At 37.1% G+C, this 22,040-nt stretch overlaps 1 protein-coding gene across 9 annotated transcripts in view; it reads right to left on the reverse strand.

The window, feature by feature from the left end:
• LOC106877443 (uncharacterized) overlaps window positions 1-22,040 on the reverse strand; it is a 114,691-nt gene that overhangs the window by 63,423 nt on the left and 29,228 nt on the right. For all 9 annotated transcript variants that reach the window (XM_089366017.1, XM_052974307.2, XM_089366015.1 and 6 more), the window contains exon 4: window positions 309-368. In XM_089366017.1, the coding sequence (XP_089222143.1) occupies window positions 309-368 (60 nt within the window). The remainder of the gene's footprint in view (window positions 1-308; window positions 369-22,040) is intronic.

Genomic DNA, 22,040 nt, shown 5'->3' on the forward strand with positions numbered 1-22,040 from the left:
TCAAACCTGAAGAAGCAAACTTTTCCCTAGCTGATACACACATATGTTTGGCTTCAGTAAAGTTTCTATCAAATTTCACTCATAACACATTGGCTGATCCAAAGTTACATTAGAAGACACTTGTCCAGGAAGCAAACTTTTTAATCACATGTCTACACCTGCATTTATAATGAATTAAAAATTAATTAATTAATTAAAAAGAATAATAAACCTTAAAAAAAAAGACAGGAATTATCCTCCAAAGACTGATTATTTTAAAGTTTAATAATAAATTTGGTGAAAGTAGAAAGTAAAAAGTCTCAACTCACCAACTTCAAAAAGTGCCATAAATTTTGAGTCTCCAGAGCATCAGCAAAAGCATCATAGTCCTGAAAATATAACATCAGATAAGTTTGAAACAGAAAATTTTCACAGATGTCACAAATATTCATATATAATACAGAGAGATCAATATTCTATTCAATTTTAAGGGTATCATCAAAGACTTCAACTAAGTTATGTATCCAATAAGTTTATTCTGTGGATCCCATTGAGCTGTGGATCACAGTAAATTTAAAAAAAGCTTTTATAATGTTGTCACTGGTTAAACCAGTACTTATTTATAATACTGCTACCACTTATATTAACACCAGCTCAGTAGACTGAGTCATATTCTTAAGGATAAAATGCAGTTCAGGTGACAGAATACAAACACCAATCTGCCAGTTGGTTTTCTGGTACCTAAACCAACTTGATAACTCAAGCTGATTATATTTAACCCTTTAGTATTCAGATTATTCTATTAAATGTAATGCTTTTTCATTCACATCATTTTCAAGTAATCATGCATTATCTCATAGCTTTGAGATTTTGCTAATGTGATTGCATATTTTTAGAATGACTTTGTAAGGTAGGTGTGAGAAACCAGATCTGTCTGGTCTGAACATAAAACAGGTAGAATATTTGGGCTAGAATATTTCTGATGAAGGACAAGCATCTGAAACATCAAGACCTTTTCCCCTTTCCTTCCAAGCATTAGGCTGATAACACCTTTGTAAAATCTTGTCCCTCTTGTTGCACTTTTTCTTGCTTTTGTTTATTCATCATCAATATATTTGTAGATATAATGATGCTCATGTTGTTTATAAAACTATTCAAATGTGAAACCTTTCACTCTTTGGTTTCGGTTACGGCCATATATCCTTTAATGTGAGTGAGATATATTCTTACCAGTCCTCAGTCAAATTGTCCAACCCATGCTAGCATGGAAAGCGGACGTTAAACGATGATGATGATTACTGTGCAACAAAATTTTTATTTTTATTTTTGTCTTTGGTCAGTAAGTGTTATTTCTTATTTGCTTTTATCAAGAAATCAAAGGAAATCACTACTATTCCCTTCAAACTTTGCTTTTGTGACCTGGTCATCAATGTTTTGAAATTGACCTATTTCCCATTACATTTCAGACTAATTCAATGCTGAATTGCTGAAGCAGAAATATCGTTATAGTAAATATTCTATATTTGCTTGTTGGTTGCTTGACATTAACCACTTGAACATATTCGTTAGTGGCTGACAATATCTGCACCTCTGATCATAAGCAGGAGCAGTGGGGGGGGGGGGGGATCATAGCCATGTGTTGAGAGAGATTCTTTGGGGGTTTGAATAAATGTAACAAAAGCTAAGTTTGGAGGAAATATTAGCCATTTTTCATACTTTCTAGGGTTAAGCAAATAGGAAATAACAATTGCAACCCAAGGACAAATATCATGTTACTCCTTCTTTACATTTTCCTTTTGGCTATCACATTCATGATTGAACATGTAATGACCATGGCCACACATTAATGAACCTCCTTATTAACTGTTATTAAATGATGGCCAGGAAACCTGTAATTTTACATCTTTTTAATAAGTTCATCTAATCACAAAGATGTTTGCTAAACTATTTGCTTTATAAAACAATAGCAATGTTTGATCTCATGACATTGTGATGATTAATTGGTTCAGATAGTTTGATTGCAACTCATTAACCTGTAATGAGAAAATATGTGTGTTTGTGTGTGAGAGAAAGAGAAAGAATGAGTGAATGGATGGGGAGGTTTGGTTGTATAATGTTTGAGTGAATGCATGAGGAAATGTGGGTAAGAAGGGGTGAGAAAGGGAGTGTGAGTGTGTGCTTTTATACGGTCTATGTGATGTATATGTATGAACGCAAAGGAATATGGAAATACAAATAAATTTGTGAATATTTGTGTGTGTGTGCGTGTGAGAGAGAGAGAGAGACAGAGATAAAGAGAGTATATGAATATGATTCTGAATGTGTGAGTGCAAATAAAAGTAAGTATAAATGAATAATTGTGTGTGTGTTGTGAGAGAGAGAGAGAGAGAGAGAGAGAGAGAGAGAGAGAGAGAAAGAGAGTATATGAATATGATTCTGAATGTGTGAGTGCACATAAAAGCAAGTATAAATGAATAATTGTGTGTGTGTGCGTGTGTGTGTGTGTGTGTGTGTGTGAATGAGGGTGTGCATGAATGTGAATGAATATGTTTGTTCATGAATTTGACTAAGTAAATATGTGGTTAGTTAACTTGGCACAGTTTTAGCTGATCCATAACAATGACACTTCCAAGTTCACCCAGTTTTCTCCACTCTCTAAGCTAAAAGTTGTTTTCACACTCATGAATACAAATGTTCCCTTCAACTAATGATTAAATTCATCCAGTTATTCTTATATTTTCAATGTAGAACTGCCTTAAAAAAACTACTGGCACTACATCTTTTCAAGCAGAATCCTACAGACAGAAGACAGTCTCCCTTAAAGCAAGCATAATCGTAAAGATATGCGGGGAATAAATATTACAAACCCCATATGGACACCTCAAAAACAATCTACTCTTTATCTCATTTATAAGATTATATCTCTCTTGTAAACAGTTTATCGATATTACCATGACAACAGATGTATTATCATTACCATTATTTTCTCCAATTCCAATAAACAGTCTCTTCATCTTACAGTCTATCAAGAGTCTGTATTGGTATTCTCCTTACAAAGATATAGGCTTTAATATTTCTTTGAATAGCCACAATATACAGAAGCCAGCAGACTGGCTTCCATAGAATTTAGAACCTTGGATAATTAAAGGAGTATACTATGGTGTGTTGGGAATATGTAGAAAATATTCTTTTACTGTATCTTCCCCAACCTTGAGTTTTGAGTATAAAAGAAGCTTATCTGTTAATGGTCTTTTTACCTTTACCTTTTACTCGTTTCAGTCATTAGATTGTGGCCATGCTGGAGCACCACCTTAAAAAAGCCTTTGTTGAATAAATCAACCTCAGTACATTTTTAAGCCTGGGATACTTTTTCTATTGATCTCTTTTCTGCTAAGTTACAGTGATGTAAACACCCTAACACCGGTTGTCAAGTGGGGTGGGGGGACACTCAGACAAAGACACACAGAGATATACAAATATACATACATACAAGGGGCTTCTTTCAGTTTCTATAGAAGACACTTGTCCAAGGTGCCACACAGTGGAACTGACCCCAGAACCATGTAGTTGGGAAACACGCTTCTTATTTCTTTATTGCCCACAAGGGGCTAAACATAGAGGGGACAAACAAGGACAGACAAAGGGATCAAGTCGATTACATTGATCCCAGTGCGTAACTGGTACTTAATTTATCGACCCTGAAAGGAAAGGCAAAGTCAACCGCAGCGGAATTTGAACTCAGAACGTTACAGCAGACGAAATACCGCTAAGCATTTCGCCCAGCATGCTAACACTTCTGCCAGCTTCTTACCTCACAAGTATGCCTGCACCTAAAGATTTCAAACATGACTTGTTTAAAAAGGGACCTACTTTTTAAATCTTTCTCCATAGACATGTAATAGGTCTTAGTACATTCTCTTTGTTGTTTTGGGGGTAAACTGTACTGCAGTTTGGATTAATACAACTGCTATCATCAACAGAAGCTAGCTCTAGTAAGTAAGTAATGATAGCTTACAGTGATATACTAAAAGGTTAAGAAAGAAGACTACACTTAAGTAATGAAAATATAACAGTTGACAGTTTGAGGAAACAAGTGATGGTCTGCATTGACAAATAACAGACAAATGAAAATTTGTAACATAGAATGCATCTGTTTGCCTTGAGAGGAGAGACGAGGACAGTGATGCTAGGAATTTTATACATTTTATAGATGACTTTTAGTTTAGAGGTAGCTTAGAATCCACTTGCAATAACATGGTTTTAAGTTCAATTTCACTTGTTGTGTGAGTGAGTGTAAGTGTGTATGGAATCAGAAAGTAGAAAATATGTATGAAAATCCATAACATCTGCCCATCCATCCAACCAATATACAAACATCAATGTAATGCCTATCATATAACTTGCAAGGTTATGAAACAGCTGTAAACACATGGAATAAACATCTACTTTCTCACATTACTTCTCTTATTCGTCATATTATAAAAATATTTTTTTCTTGACATGAAACCAATGGTAGCCTTAATACACAAATAAAGAAATTTTATCCCTCAATGCGATGTTGAGCACTCATTCTCATCGCTCGACATCTACGTGTGTGTGTGTGTGTGTGTGTGTGTGTATATATATACATATATATCGATTGATGGATGGACGAATGGATGTGGAAACGTACTTCTTTAACCTACACATAGTAAAAAAATGTTAACCCAGAGAAAGCTCATAAATTGGTGCTTTTAAACTAAAATCCTCTGTGGTATTCATCACATCTCACTTTTACAGAGACTCCAGTTTGACTGCAGTGAACCACAGATTGGCTTATTGGAAACCTATAACCAAGGACAGGCATGATATAAAAGAGGAAATGCTATAAAATATATCTAAAATAATTGATAAGAGTGCTCAAACCACACTACTAATGCTACTGCTAATATTATTACTACAGCCCTATTGTGTTGTGCTTGCAAGCAGAGGGGGTGGGGGAGCACATGGTTCTGCTTTCCTAAATTTGACTTCCAGACAATAAGTTCCAGCAGATTGGTTAGTGTTAGCAAGAGATGGGAGTTATGTAGTTCAATGTCTGCCTTAGACAAGATTACATTTGTTCTTCCTAATTATATTGTTTACAGATGAATATCCAAATAAATATTAATTAGTCTGTGCGCACATGAATGTGTGTGCGTGTGTGTGTGTGTATACATTAGCACACATATATGTATGTGAGTATATAATGATGAAAGCAGTTATATAAGTGTTTATTTTGTTTACATTCAAAAAACAGAGTTTGATGCTCACTTGTGATATAAGATAGGATGTGTGTGTGTTTGTGTAGACATTGTATATATGTTGACTTTGTGTGGGTGGGGATAGAGTGGGAGTTCAAGGAGAGTGTGTGTAGGGAGAGAGGGGGTAGGGGAGAGAAAGAAGGGAAGAGAGAGAGGAAAGTTGGAGAGAAAGGAAAGGGATGAAGGGAGGATGGGATAGAGGAGGGAGGTAGACGAGGGAGAGGGAGAAGGAGAGAGAGGAGAGAAATAAGGGGAGAGAAAGGAGAGTGGGAGAGAAGGGGGAGTGAAAGAGAATGGTGAGTAGGAGAGGAGGAAGGGAGATGAGGAGGTGAGGGGGAGGTGAGGAGGAGGTGAGGAGGAGGTGAGGAGGAGGTGAGGAGGAGGTGAGGAGGAGGAGAGGGGGGAGAGAAGGAAGAGGGGAGGTGGAGGAGGGAGAGGAGGCTGAGAGAGGGGAGGAGGCGGCGAGAGGGGAGGAGGCGGCGAGAGGGGAGGAGGCGGCGAGAGGGGAGGAGGCGGCGAGAGGGGAGGAGGCGGCGAGAGGGGAGGAGGCGGCGAGAGGGGAGGAGGCGGCGAGAGGGGAGGAGGCGGCGAGAGGGGAGGAGGCGGCGAGAGGGGAGGAGGCGGCGAGAGGGGAGGAGGCGGCGAGAGGGGAGGAGGCGGCGAGAGGGGAGGAGGCGGCGAGAGGGGAGGAGGCGGCGAGAGGGGAGGAGGCGGCGAGAGGGAGAAGAGGGGTAGGGAGGGAGAGGAGAGGATGAGGGGAGAGAGAGGCGTAAGAGGGGAGAGAGAGCAAGAAGGGGAGAGAGAGCAAGAAGGGGAGAGATAGCAAGAAGAGAGCTAGAGAGAAGGGGAGAGAGAGAAGAGGGAGAGAGAAGGGGAGAGAGAGAAGGGGAGAGAGAGAAGGGGAGAGAGAGAAGGGGAGAGAGAGAAGGGGAGAGAGAGAAGGGGAGAGAGAGAAGGGGAGAGAGAGAAGGGGAGAGAGAGAAGGGGAGAGAGAGAAGGGGAGAGAGAGAAGGGGAGAGAGAGAAGGGGAGAGAGTGTGCATGTGAATGAGGTTCACAATAGCTAGATGATGAAACCCCTTCCTTGATACAGATCCTCTGTCTCCCCTTTTTTTTTTTACCAAGGAGGCTGTGTTATCCTAATAACAACTCACATCTGTCAAACAATAACAGCAACAACAAATCCTGCTACAAACTGGAAACCGATTTATCATGAGAGTCTAGTATCCTTGCTGTGACACCAGTAAGTGCAAATAATTCACTGAGATAAGTGATTTATTTGTAATTACAATGTCAATCAGTTGCTTTTTTAGTCCGACGTCAGCCCTAAATCAAGCAGACCAAACATCAATGATATGCATGCTATGACCAGTCCATCTTGTATTTGGACATTTTGTAACATCGTCTGAAGTGTTCCTGTTTTTGTAAGATGGTACATTGAGGTTTGTTGGGAATCTATCTACTATTTCTAATAAGCCAAGCAATTGTATAGATGTACCCTTAGAGGTGGAAGGAAGGGTGCTAACAGCAGTTATGATCAGCTGACACAACTCAGGAATATTACTGGTACTCAATGTTAAATCATTGTCATCATCATCATCATTGTCATCGTTTAACGTCCGCTTTCCATGCTAGCATGGGTTGGACGATTTGACTGAGGACTGGTGAACCAGATGGCTACACCAGGCTCCAATCTGATTTGGCAGTATTTCTACAGCTGGATGCCCTTCCTAGTGCCAACCACCCTGAGAGTGTAGTGGGTGCTTTTACATGCTACTGGCACGAAGGCCAGTCAGGCGGTACTGGCAACGGCCACGCTCAAAATGGTGTATTTTATGTGCCACCTGCACAGGAGCCAGTCCAGCGGCACTGGCAATGATCTCGCTCGAATGTCTTTACACGTGCCACTGGTATAAGTGCCAGGAAGGCAACGCTGGGCACAGGTGCCATCACGATTTTGCTTTCGCTTGCCCCAACAGGTCTTCGCAAGCTGAGTTTCGTGTCCAATGAAGGAGACAACGTTGGCATTGTAAAGGAAAAAAGTAAAGTTGACACTGACAAAATTTGAACTCAGAACCACAAGAAAATGAACTGAGTGACAGGAGTGGAATTAGTCAATCTTCATTAATGAAAATAATGATAAGTAGGGACAGGAGACAGAGATAAAAGATGATGCAGATAGGAGATGATAATGAAGATTATTCAGATATGATAACAACGATGGTGATGATGATGGTGGTGGTGAAAAGAAATGACAGTGAAGATTATTGAGACGACAGTGATAATGATAATGGTGCTGGTGATAGTGATGATGACAATGATGGAAATTCTAATGGCTGTCATACATATGATGAGGATAATGATATATATGATAATGATGAAAAACAAAATGATAATGATAGTGTTGGTGAATATTTCTATGGTTACCAGCATGAAAATACAGATAAACAACACAGGTGTCCATTGTTATGTTTGATTAAAACCATCAATACATTCAAAAAGAAAATATGTTTCATTGATTTTTACAAGTCGCCACCAATACAACAAATAGCTGCATTACCCACGCATGCCTGTAGCTCAATACAATCTCCTAGAAGAGAGTAAGGATGACTGAATAGGAGAGAACAGCAGTCCTTAAGTGGCTATGTAAACCAATCCTTGAACAACAGGCTCTGGCACACTTGGGACAAACATGGTGGCTTTGGTCAGATGGGGTTCGTGACAATGACCTTTTCTGTTTTTGACATTTCTCATCTGCTACAACTGTTCTGGCCCTCTGAAAATTGTTTACAGCAGTCTGGATGTAATCTCACCACACTTCCCTCCTTCAGTGCTAGAACTATTGAGCTGGCGGAATCATTAGCATGCTGGGCGAAATGCTCAGTGGTATTTTGTCTGTCTTTATGTTTTGAGCTCAAATTCTGCCAAGGTCAACTTTTCTTCTCATCCTTTTGGAGTCGATTAAGTACCAGTGAAACACTGGAGTCGATGTTATCAACTAGTCTCCCTACCCGCAAATTTCAGGCCTTGTGCTTATAGTAGAAAGGATTATTATCATTATTAGGGCAGCAAACCAGCAGAATCGATAGCACACCAGGCAAAACGCTTAATAGCATTTCGTCTGTCCTTACATTCTGAGTTCAAATTCTGTCAGGCTTGACTTTGCCTTTCGGGGGTCAATAAATTAAGTACCAGTGAAACTAGTCTCCTCCCCAATATTTCAGGCCTTGTGCCTTTAGAAATTATTATTATTATTATTATTATTATTTGTAAGTGCATATATATATATATATGTGTGTGTGTGTATATATAAGCACCCACTACACTCATTATGACCTAGTTCTCATCTGCCATTTTTATAACATTAAGCAGGTGAAGGTGAAAACAATACCAGCAATAATTGGAGCATTGGGTATGATAGAAAAATCATATGAACAAAAACATAGAAGCTACATCTAGACCCTCAACACTACACTCTGTCCAAAAAATAGCCCTGTTAGGAGCAGTCCACATCCTACACAAGACACTATCATTTCAATAATACAACCCAAACAAAACAATCCACAAACACAATACACTCTATACAGTAAATATCCAATAAAATAAACGATGACCACATGTACTCCACAGGCTGGATACCCAACAGAAGAATACAACTTGCATTACACACACAACACACAATACAAACACTAATCCAACAAAAGACTGCAACCAGGCCCCGTAACAAAACAAACTTACACAATACAATACTGGGAGGAGTTTGCACTCCCCCAACAACAAAAAAGAACAAATAATGCTGGACATATACCAGCAACATGAAGGTGTAGCAGGTGATGCAGTAGAAATCTGCTTGAAATTATCTAATAATAATAATAATAATAATTCTTTCTACAATAGGCATGGGCCCAATATTTGCGGGGAGGGGCTGGTCGATTACTTTGGCCCCATTGCTCAACTAGTACTTTGTTTTATCGACCCAAAAAAGGATGAAAAGCAAAACTGACCTCTGCAGCATTTGAAAACAGAACATAAAACCAAAAGAAATGCTGCAAAGCATTCTGTTTGGCCTGCTGATGGTTCTGCCAGCTTGCCACCTTTAGGTCAATGTAATCAATTCTTACAATTTAAATCTATTGTAAACTTGAATTAACAAAAAGAAAAAAAAATCAATCTTCATAGACTACTACTAATAATAATAATAATAATTACTTCCACTAAAGAACAATGCACTAGTGAAATGTTCATTAAATGAAGAAAAAATATAAAAGAAGAAAAGATTAGCTTAATTAAATTTCAAATTAAACTGACTAAAAAAAATTATAGTTCGATTGTTATGCAGAAATAATAATAATAATGATAAGGTTTCATTATTTGTGGGAGAATTCTGTCAAATTTACTGGAAAAACACTGGAATTGTATAATTTGCAAGAACTCCATTACTTTTTTTATTTTCACCAGAATGTCAATAGTTCAGAGAAGGTCGAAGAACTCACTAATTCAAAAACCCATCACTGGCATTATGCTTCTATTTCTAACAAAAGACACTTTAACTCTCTTTGGCTCTGTTAACCTAAATGTTAATAAATATCATGGGAAGACAGGGTTGAAAGCAGTTAAGAGAGGGATTTCATAACAGTTGAACGTTTCGTTAGTTTCTAGTATTGATCCAAAGTTCTCTTTAATATGACTGGAAATATATTGGCATTCTATAGGGAGAACCTCCCTCGATGTGGCCATAACTGATGTCCATTTTCATGAGATTCACATGTACAACAACTATTTCATATTCAGGTAAGTGGTAATGTACTAAATAACACATGAAAAATGTTCTGAAAGAGTTTAAATTTGCCTTTTAGCTGATGAAAGAAAAACAAAAACCTAGCAACAATTGCTTGTGACTTTCAAAGAAAAGGGAAAAAAATTTCAAGTAATTAAGAATTAATTTCATAGAAAATTAAAATTTCATACTTGGCCAAAAATATCTGATCTTTTTAGCAGAAAAGGTTACAGTTACAATCATGTTTTAGTCTAATTAGATTTCATATAAAAAAAAAAAAAAGGTTCAAAGGTCCTTTCTGAGCCATATGGCTAGTTTCCCAGATTCTGTGGTGTACATATTCTCCCATCCCTGGATAGGATGCGGGTCCATTGGAGCATCACACATAATTGCCAGCTGAGTGAACTGGAACGATGTGAAATGAAGTGTCTTGCTCAAGAACACAATGCATCACCCAGTCCAGGAATCGAAACCACAATCTTACAATCATGAGTCCAACACCTTAACCACACTAGCGCCATTTGCATAATTACTTCAATGAGAAATCTAAGATGAATCACAATCTGTAACTTGTTCCCTTTCCTGCTAATAAAGATTTGATCTTTCCCCTAAGAATTAAATATATTGTGAAACTGATGTTTAATTTCTTGAAATTATTTTCCCTTTTCTCTGGAAGTTCCCTAACAATTGCTACCAGGTGATTGATTTCTCCAACTAAGTGGTAAATTTCAAGTTATTGAGAATTATTTGTATATATCATTTGGTACATTATCACATTCCTGAATTCTCAAAATTCATGCCATTAACCCACTTGACTTATTTCCCTTAGCTCACTTTTTTTTTTATATATATATTCAGTTCTGGATTTATTACTTCTTTATTTATTTCTGTGAAGTGATAATGGATAACTGAGGATTGGAAGGAAAAGAGATTCTCTTTACAAAAAGCTATTTCAATAATTGAAAAAAAAAATTCTGACTTGAATAGAAAACAAAATAGTAAGCTAACGAAGGTTGTAAGAGAAATAGAGAAGCAGCTTTCTCTCTCTCTCTCTCTTTTGCACACACACACACACACACACACATCTGAAATTAAATCACCATGCCTTCCATATTCCTTATTTCTGTCTTCAGGCAATTACACACACACATGAATTATCAACAATTCTACTCGAGAGATAAAAATAGCAAGCAGCCATAGATGGCAGGTTTGGTTTGAAAAATGTAAGAGAGATAAGATAAGAAACCTACTGAGTATTTTCTATGCACAAACCGTTAGAGAGTTTCTTTATATCTTTACCCAAGGCCAAGAAGGGCAGCTAGCTTCATGGATGCTGGTTCCTCAGAATTAAAATGATAAATCTCAGAAAATATGCCTAAGGATGGATGTCACAGTGTTTCATGTAGAACTTAGATATCCATTGAAAATAAGCAGAAATAGGCAGACAAGATTTTTGCAGACAAAGACAGAGGCAAAGATAAAAATCGGTGACCTTTGATCTCAGAATAAGAACCCTCTCAAAAGTTTATATAATGATTATATTCTATCTTTAACAACTTGACACATCTGGCTTCTCTTTCAATCATGTTACACTAGTAATCAGGAAATAGACAGAAGTAAAAGATACAAAGCTTGTTTCTTTTCCTAAAAATATTCTAATATATATTCAGATGTGTTCGGTGAAGAGTGAATGTTAGCAAGAGAAGAAAACAAAAGAGAGGTTAGAGGGTAGGGAGTTGGATCCATCCTTAAACTATCTTTAACATTAAAAGGGGGGGGGGACTGAGACTAGCAAAGTTTTTTGAAGTTAGTGCAGGGTTCATTAGAATCGAATATAAAAACACAATGTTTATGGAGTTTTCTTTTGAGGAATGAAGAGAAAGTAGATAGGAGAAATGGGAAAACGTATTTTTAAAATATTAAATATCGTCTTTGAAGATTGAGAAAGAAGAAAAAAAAATTATTCATGCGATAAATATTGTAAGAATAGGGAATGAAAATGGAAAAGAAAATTTTTAAAAAAAAAGAAGAAAATTTTACATTTTTATCTCTCTCAAAAATTGATGGCTGTAAGAATTGAAACTACCTCTACCATCACCAAAATTTTATTGAGGACAATTTGTAGTGAAAGATAGGAAGTTTTCCTTTATTTAACAATGATAAAAAAGAGTTAAACGGTTTATTAAACACTGAAATGTTAGATTATATGTAAAGGAAGCAAAAAGAAAAATAGTTGGTTTCATTTTCAATTTCTTAGAATTCAGAGATGGAACATTAACAATTACATATTACAGACATGTGTATGCTATTGAAGTGTTAAAAATATCTTTTTTTTCTTTTCTTAAAGCAAAGCTACATAATTACACATTACTGATGACATATGTAGGATTTATTAAAAAGAAATTTCCATCCAACAAATCTGTTATGACAAGTATCATGCATATTAGAAATTCATTCAACCATCCATCAAACATCTTAAGAGTGCCCTGTAGCTTGAATATCATGTGCCAGTGGTTTCTGTAGCACTGTATGCTTTTGCAAGCCTAATACCCAACCCCACTTGAAACAAGATAACACCCCGCCACCCCAACATATACAAGCATAGTTATATTATGCATTTAAAAAGTTCACTCTAGAACCAGACCGATGTGGGTTCAATGTCTGCCTGACACCGTGGACAAATATCTTTTACCATTATCTATTGTTAACCAATGCTTTGTAAGTGAAATTTGGTAGATGCAAAGATGTGCAGAATCCTGTTGTACACACTCACACATATGTACGTGTGTGAGAGAGAGAGAGAGAGAGAGAGCATGCACATGTGTAAACAAGGGTCTGTGGTTAAGAACTTTGCTTCACAATCATTGGGTTTTGGGTATGGCACCTTGGGCAAATGCTTTAAGTTGATCACTACCTTGTGATTGAAAGCTGCATAGAAGCACATCATGTGTGTATATGCATGCGCATGTGTTTGTCCCCGTGTCACTTTATACTGACACTGTTTAGGTAACACTGGCATATGTGCTACATAAACAATGTGTCTTCCAGTTGAGAGGTTTGATGTGTGAAGCCCAGTTGAAGAAAGTAACTTATTTGAAACCAAGAAAAAGGCATTAGGAAGAACATCCACCTTGAGAAATTTTGTCCAACTCATATCAACATAGAAAAAATAAACACAAGAACAATGATGATAATGAAGATGAAGTGTGTATATATGTTTGTGTATATTGGTGTAAACTGTAGAACAATAATGTGACTAAATGGAAGTAACTGGCAAAAGAAAAATGATAACCTGTTGATAAATAGAACTTGATAAAATGAATATTGATTGACTAAAATCCTGGAAAGCAGTGACCCAGTATGGCCACAACACATTGTAAAACCAGTAAAAGAATAAGAGATTATACCCACTCAAGGAACACTGAGTCATCAGTGCAACACTTGTTAATTGTGCAGTGTTGCCACTTATTACAGTTGTAAACTATTAACCCCTGCCCTCATAACTGAGTAGACTAGACTGATTTCATGGTCATTTTATTGCATGGTTGACAGGAAACAAATAGCTGACCACGGTTAGGATGACTATGAGCAGTTTTCATTTTAGAAAAACAAAGTAAAAGAATAAAGCTAGAAGAACCAAAATATACATCTGAAATAATTTTTGTCCAATAACAACAATAATGTGATAGCCAGGAAACCTTGAAGTGGTCAACTGTTTATTTAGAAATAGCAATGCAACCGAATTCCCTCAAATCATACGCTACCCTTTTTAAAAAGGAAGGTAAAAAAAATGCCTTGGTGATAACTTGAAGGCCTTTGATTACAGTGTAACAAATTTTTTTTGTCTTTGGTCAGTAAGTGTAAAATCTTATTTGCTTCTATATAGAAATCAAAGGAAATGAGTACAATTCTCTTTTATCTTTGATTTTGTGATCTGGACATTGATGTTTTGAAACTGACCTATTTTCCATTACATTTCAGACATATGCAGCACTGAGCTGCTGAAGCAGAAGTATCATTATAACAAGTATTTTGATCAATATCACAGATTTGCTTGTCAGTTGCTTGACCATAACCACTTGAACATGTCAATTAGTGGCTGACAACATGTGCACCTCTGATCATGAGCAGGAGTAGTTGGAGAGTTTCATATCCATGTGTTGAGAGAGATTCTTTGAAGTTTTGAATAAATGTAACAAAAGCAAAGTTTGAAGGAAATATTAGCCATTTTTCATATTTTCTAGGGGTAAGCAATTAGGAAATAACATTTGCTAACCAAGGACAAAAATCATGTTACAGTGTTATAGGTCTACTCAATTAAAGATGACCTAGGGCATTAACAAGAACAAACAATCAAAGCCACTGTCACGTTAATGGTTACTAGGGTTGGCACAAGGTCGCACATTTTGTGGGAGGATATTAAGGTTGATTTGAAGATTAAGTGGAAACATAAGAGGACAGAGGCAGTGGTGCTGAGTGGAGGTGGGAGGTGGTTGGAGAGAGAGACTTAAAATTTTCTCAGGAAATAATTTAAGATAACCCCTACCTCCATAAATAAGAACATTTCTAATTATATGTTCTGACACAGCATTACCAAAACATTGTGAATTGCTGATTACCTAGCAATAAAAGTAGTAGTAGTAGTGTGTTTATATATATATATATATATATATATATACACACACACATACATACATATACAGTATATAGCATGAACACACAAACTTTAAATTCCCAGACCTTTATTTAATATCATTTACGCTCAATTTCCGTACACACACAAGAGCATTATTGTTTGTTGGCAAATTTCCACCAAATAAATGCTTTCAGGACTCATTTCACACTCTCCCTAGTGATTCCCCCACCCCCCACCCCACACCGAAATATTAGCATATACCTGAACTCTCTCCCCTTTCCTCAACCCACCTTGCCTCCATCTGTATAACTACAAATATATGAATGTATTTGCTGTTTGATTGCTAAGTGTTGAAATAAAGTAAAACTAAACAAATCTAATTAAATCCAACCACTCGCCCCACCACCACCACCACCATTGTCGTTGTTCAAATAAATCATTAAAGCCATTAACACATATCAGTTGCCCTGGGTTCCTTAACTTGTTCAGACTAATCACTTGGAATCCATCTAACCTTTCCCATTCCCACCACACAAACACAACCAAAGAAAAAGATTGACAAACAACTTTAAGTGTTCAGTGAGTAGGTTGGAAGTGGAAGGTTTGCAATATTTGAATACAGTTGTGCAACACAGTGTTTAGCTAATACTGATCCTATTACTACAGCCACTAAATGGTAGTGAACTGGCAAAATCATTATTAGTGCATCAGACAAACTATCTTGCAGTATTTGTTCTGTCTCTTTACATTGAGTTCAAATGCTGCCGAGGTCAAGTTTGCCTTTCGTTCTTTCAGGGTTGATAAAATAATGTAACAGTCAGAAGCATAATGCAAACCTCTTTCCCCTCTAGCTATTATGTTCTGGATGTTACTGGGTCAAGGAAGTGAAGGTGGAGGAGATGTCCACAACCATATGGACAACTAAAAAACAAACAAAACTAAATCATAATCATTTGCAAGTGACAGTTCTATTGAAATAGTATGATCACTAGCATTGTTTTTATGTCCATTTTTCCATGTTGGCATAGATTCTGAGGCAGTGTTTTATGACCAGATGCTTTTTCTGACACCAACCCCTTTAGGCACTTATAACATGCAGAGGTACATTAACCCTGTTCTTAAAAAACAGGGATATGCATGCAACACATCATTGATAAGACCAAGGAAGGTCGAAATCACATGATCTTGTGGTCTTGGTGCTGGAGGTGGTGGGGATTTATCTCCCCACTAGCAATATTAACAAGAGTGTATTTTGTGCCAAAACTCAATATGAGAAATTTTCTCATGGAAACTGCTGCAGTATAGTCTGTTCCAATAGAATATCCACATTTAAGTGGGGATAAATATTACTTCTCAGTATTAATACTGCCTCTGTCGCTAATACATATTTTGCTTAATGAGCTAACTGGCTAATCGTGATAGCAGCATCTGTTTTGGCACTGATTTTCTATATGTTGCTGGCAGGGAGATGGATTGCTGCTATCTCTAGCAGTCAAGCGTGCATCGTTGATAAAACCAAAGTTCAAAACCACATAAGCTGGTGGTCTTGGCACTGGAGAGGTAGCTGGGATTTTACTCCCCACTAGTGATACAAACAAGAGTGCATTATGCAACAAAAGCCAATGTGAGAGATTTTCTCACGGTAACTGCTGCAGTATAGCTTGTTCTGATAAAACATCCACATTTATGTAGGGATAAATATTACCACACAGCTCAAAATACCACCATCTTCTCAAAGTTTGACTGATGTATATTTGGGAAAGTAAATCAGGACAGGCTGTTTGGATGATCTTCTTTCTAAACTTTACTTCTGAGTGAGCACATTAAATGTACATTATAAATCCTAACTTTTGGGACATCTTATATGCACCCCATGGCTGCCTCAGTGACTATATGGAAACTTTCTTACCAAAAACAGGGGAATGTTCTGATGTCACAGTAATTGTCACCAATCCTCTATTGTGTTTATATGTAGGAGGAGAATGCAAAATATCACAGCTAACTCAAGCAATTTCTAAACAATATGACAATCAAATAAACACTGCACTTAAGAAAAGACATTGCTCACACATAGACTACACTCTTTAAGAAGAGAAGTGGAATGAATGAGAAGTGGGTAGATTTCATTTCGAGAGCCACTGTCTTGGCAATTTAATAAAGACATTTTGATAAGCCTTTTACAAGAGGTGGGTGGGAGAGAGATCAGAAGGACATCTTAACTATGGTATTTAATTGGATCAACTTGTCATTACTGAAAATAAATTGCTACTATTTCGTTTTTTTACCACTAATAACTCCAAATAGCAAAAACCTTACATGTTTAGTGAGAGTAGACTATGTCTATATCTGTACAATACAAGGTTCCAGCAAGTTTGTGTAAAGACATTTTGCATGTAAATAAGGGCAGGAAAAGATGAGGAAATGTTTCTCTTTTTAAATTTAATGAGTACCTAATTTCTTTTAGCGACTACTTTTTTCTCTCCATGTATGGATTGTTTACAAGCCACTAACCTGATTATGCTCCTCGCTATAGCAACAGTAACAAAAACAAAAGTGCAATAGTGTGTAGATAAGAACAACACATAACTGGAGACAGTTCTTTGTGAATTGGATATCTTTCCTACCATCAACTAGTGAGTGTAAGTATGTGTATATGCATGTTTTATAGCCTGATTAATTAGGAACAGAATTAGATTAGATGAAATACAGTTTGGCTTTGTCCTAGAGAGAAGCACCACAGATGCTATCTTCATAGTCAGGCAACAGCAAGAGAAGTATTTAGCCAAAAACAAGCTTCTGCACTTGGCATTTGTTGATCTCGAGAAAGCCCTTGACAGAGTACCTCGCTCTGTGATATGGTGGTCTCTGGGGAAGCTAGAGGTTGACAAATTGCTTATGAAAGCAATACAGGCTATGTACAGGGGTGTTGTTAGTAAGGTAAGAGTTAACCATGAGTACAGTGACAAATTTAGTGTAGAGGTAGGTGTTCGGCAACTAGAGGTAGGTGTTCGCCAACTAGAGGTAGGTGTTTGCCAACTAAAGGTTAGTGTTAGGAAGGGCATCCAACTGTAGAAACCATGCCAAAACAAACTATGGAACCTGATGCAGTTCCAACATTTTGGGTATTGTGCCAGCCTAAAAAAATATTTAGAACTGCTGTAGAGCGAGAAATATGTTTCCAGCAAACCAAGTTTAAAGTCTTGAAAAACATGCTTAAATGTTACAGATTTTCATTTCTCTCTCTTTTTCTAAAACTTTTATGCATTGTACTAACATAAGAAATATTAGTTGCTGCTGGAAATCACCATTATTCACACACACACACACACACACACACACACACACACACACACATTGTGTTATAGAAGACACAGACAATGGCAATCTAGATATTCATTTAATCCAACTACACACACAAAGCAATGTGAACTTAGTTTTCTATTTTTTGACAACAGCAGCTCGCTTTAGATAATGTCTGATCTTTTATCTTCTACTCATGGCTCGTGACTCATAAGCCAGCATTGAGGGATATAGAGATGGATGTATGTGAAGGGGAGGGTTGTACCGACTGAGAGAAAATACTGGTTATTTAACTACAGATTTACATCACAAACTGATTGTAGACATTTTGTGGTATATTTAGAAACTGTCATGATAAAAGAAGAAACAACTCTTAGATCGTCAAGCTTTTAAAAGAATATTCTCGTGAATGTAATTCAATCATAGCAGAGTATTTAGTTCATAGATCTTTAACGATGGTACTAGGTTAATCTACTGACCTATGTGGGTACATCAGATCTAATGAGACATAACTAATCCACAGTTTTATGTGGGTGCATCAGATACAATTATATAGCATACCCAAAGACACTGAGGTATTTAACAGTGCCTTAGTTAAAAAACACTTAATAGAAACTGCCATTTAAAGGTGGTGAGCTGGCAGAAACGTTAGCACGCCGGGCGAAATGCTTAGCAGTATTTCGTCTGCTGTTACATTCTGAGTTCAAATTCCGCCGAGGTCGACTTTACCTTTCATCCTTTCGGGGTCGATCAAATAAGTACCAGTTACGCACTGGGGTCGATATAATTGACTTAATCCATTTGTCTGTCCTTGTTTGTCCTCTCTGTGTGTAGCCCCTTGTGGGTAGTAAAGAAATAAGAAACTGCCATGGTGGTGTACACCGAAGCCACAGTCATGACTTGAGAATACCGAATCCGAGTGACACCATAGTGGGACACACCATATCAACACAACTACTGTGACATAGTTAATTCACGACTCCATGGTGATACATCTAGCTTATGTTGCTATGACAACATCCATTTAATCCATTTTAATTCATATTACCACAGTGACACTTAATCCATATTTGACATGGAGAATCAATGTGACTATAGGAGGACATTTAAATCATCAAATTGTTGCCAGTTGCTGTAACAATACATTATTAATAAAAATAATGTCAGGATGATGATGATGATGATGATGAAGGTGGCAGTGGTGATGAGTGGTGGTGATGCTGAAGGCAGATCCAGTGATGATGATAAAAGCAATGATAACAGGGTTAGTGACAATAATGAAAGTAATGATAACAGAGCTAGTGATGATGAAAGCAATGACAAGAGAGTCAGTGATGATGATGATGATTAGGATGATAACAGAACTAGTTTTGATGATAGTGGTGATGACGCTAATGATTATGACAGGGATAGCGATAATGATGCGGATGGAAAGTGGGGATAGCAATAATCTTCATGACGATAGTGATGGTGGTTGTGATGACAGAAGAGGTGATACAGTTTACATTTTTGTTGTTGCTTTTAATTTTCCCTGATTAATAGTAGTTTCTAATGAATGATACCTGAATTAGTTAGCTTGAGCAGAATAATAAAACACTAATCAAGAATCAACTTAGTCTCAACAAGAACACAAATAATAGTTATAACAAGAACTACAACAGTAATGATACTTAACTTAATACAATGACATGGGCATACGTTTGGAAGAGGAATATGATCCAGTTGGTGATATCAACCCAAGTACGTAGTGAGTACTTCTTTTATTTACCTCAAAGGCAATGTTGAGATTAATTGGACTTGAACTCAAAATATAAAGGAGTCAATGGAATGCTGAAAATCATTTTGTCCAACTTGCCACCAATTCTTCCATCAGATACTAATAATTACTGTAACTGCTGCAACAGTAACCACAGCGCTACCACAACGGTTTGCTTTCCAACCACATGGTTTCAGGTTCGGTCCCACTGTGTAGCACCCTGGGTAAGTGTCTTCTCCGATATATAGCTCGCAGCCAACCAAAGCCATATGAGTGGATTTAGTAAACAGACAAAACAGACACAGAATGAAGTCCATCGTGTGTGTGTGTGTGTGTAATATATATGAATATATAATTCAAATTTATAGAAAACAAAAGATGAAGACAGCAGGTGAGGGAACAACAAGCAAGTGTATTAGTTTGACTCTCAAGGAGAATGGAAAAGTCTTTGATGTTTCAAGCCTACACTCTTCAACAGAAAGAGGTTATATATATATTGGCTTCGTGTCGGTGGCACGTAAAAGCACCCACTACACTCTCTGAATGGTTGGCGTTAGGAAGGGCATCCAGCTGTAGAAACTCTGCCAAATCAGATTGGAGCCTGGTGTAGCCATCTGGTTTTCACCAGTCCTCAGTCAAATCGTCCAACCCATGCTAGCATGGAAAGCGGACGTTAAACAATGATGATGATGATGATATATATATATATATATATGCATATGTGTGTGAGTGTGTACTTTGTATCTCCCTTTCTTAACATTGTGTGATTGTTGTAAACAAGTGTCACTAACATACAAGCAGGGTCATTCATTTTCAATATTCTACAAGAACATGTCTGGCCATGTGGCAGGTGAGCATTCTACCACTTACTGTTACTATGTATAATGCTTACTGTTACTATGTATAAAACATTATCAAAAATTTATACAAAACTATATTCAGGGTGTCAAAAACAGAATGCATGACAGCAGACAAATCCAATCTGGACCTCAACCTAAAAATGCAACCCAGTAAAGCAAGTCTCTGAATTCATCTACTTCAGACACAAACTCTCTTCAAAAAACAATGGAATGATAGCTGTGAACCATAGAATTGAACTTGGTAGGCAGCCTTTGATAAGAGCAAAAATGAATCTTGTACCACATAAAATCAAGCATCTACAACGCCTGTGTTCTTCCAGATGCTTTATATGGGCTAGAATGTGTCAACTGGACTTCTGTTGCACTACAAAAACTGGAAGTCTTTCAGAATCATGTGATGCAACTTATTACTAACACCAAATTCTCAGACCACCTCAGAATTTAAGATAAATGACCAAATTACCACCGGTCACCTCTGACATCAAAAATAACGAACTCAAATTGCTTGGCCACACTGAACGAATGGTTTGTGGCATCAGCAAGATCTGTTAGAAAGCGTGATTAATGGAAAGAGAAACAAAGGTCGGCAACCTAAAAGATGGAGAGATAACACCACAACATGGACAGGTCTTGACATAGCTTCTCCTGAATGCCCTTGCCAAAGATCAAATACTGTGGCGGCAACTATCTTATGTTGGCGTGAATTCTACTGCAAGTGAAGATAGCAGGAAACGATGATGATATTCAGGGTATATGCATAAGCTGTATCATGAAATGTAAATGGATATTGTGTTTTAAATACAGGCCCCATCTGTAGGCTTTCTCATTTTATCGATGCAAATATAAAAATACTCCAGAATCCAAAAAGGATCTGAAATCTGTGATACTTTTGGTTGCAGGAATTTCAGATGATAGATTCGCAAACTGTACTTACATTATCAACCCCAGAGGGATGAAAGGTAAAACCAACTTCAATGTAATTTAAACTCTGTACCAAAGGGTTAAGACTAAATGATACAAGGAATTTAATTGGACACTCTAGCATTTCTGCTATTCTACTGTATCTTTACATTAATATTATTGATTAGTCACATCAATAAGGACTTCTAACTAACATCAATAAGAGCAACAATATTATCAATAATCGTAAAGTTGAACTTTGCAAGAAAGAAGCATTCGTCTTGTAGGCTTAAAGAGAATTTTCCTAATCAAGTAATCATTCCACATTGAGGTTAGATGTATGGTGATTCAACATGTAATAAAACTTGCAGGAGGAAAAAAAAAAACGTCAAGAACTATTAACATGAGATGACTGATTACTGAACACAAAGATTCAATTAGACAAAAGAGAGGGGCAAAAACATTGGATGATTTATTTTGAAAATAAAATATAGTAAAACACACTTGATAAATATCTTAAAGGATATTTTTGCCCTTGTCATGGTGGTGGT

The sequence above is a fragment of the Octopus bimaculoides genome, chromosome 18 (assembly GCF_046866305.1).
Source record: "Octopus bimaculoides isolate indiv1 chromosome 18, ASM4686630v1, whole genome shotgun sequence".
NCBI classification, from domain to species: Eukaryota; Metazoa; Mollusca; class Cephalopoda; order Octopoda; family Octopodidae; genus Octopus; species Octopus bimaculoides.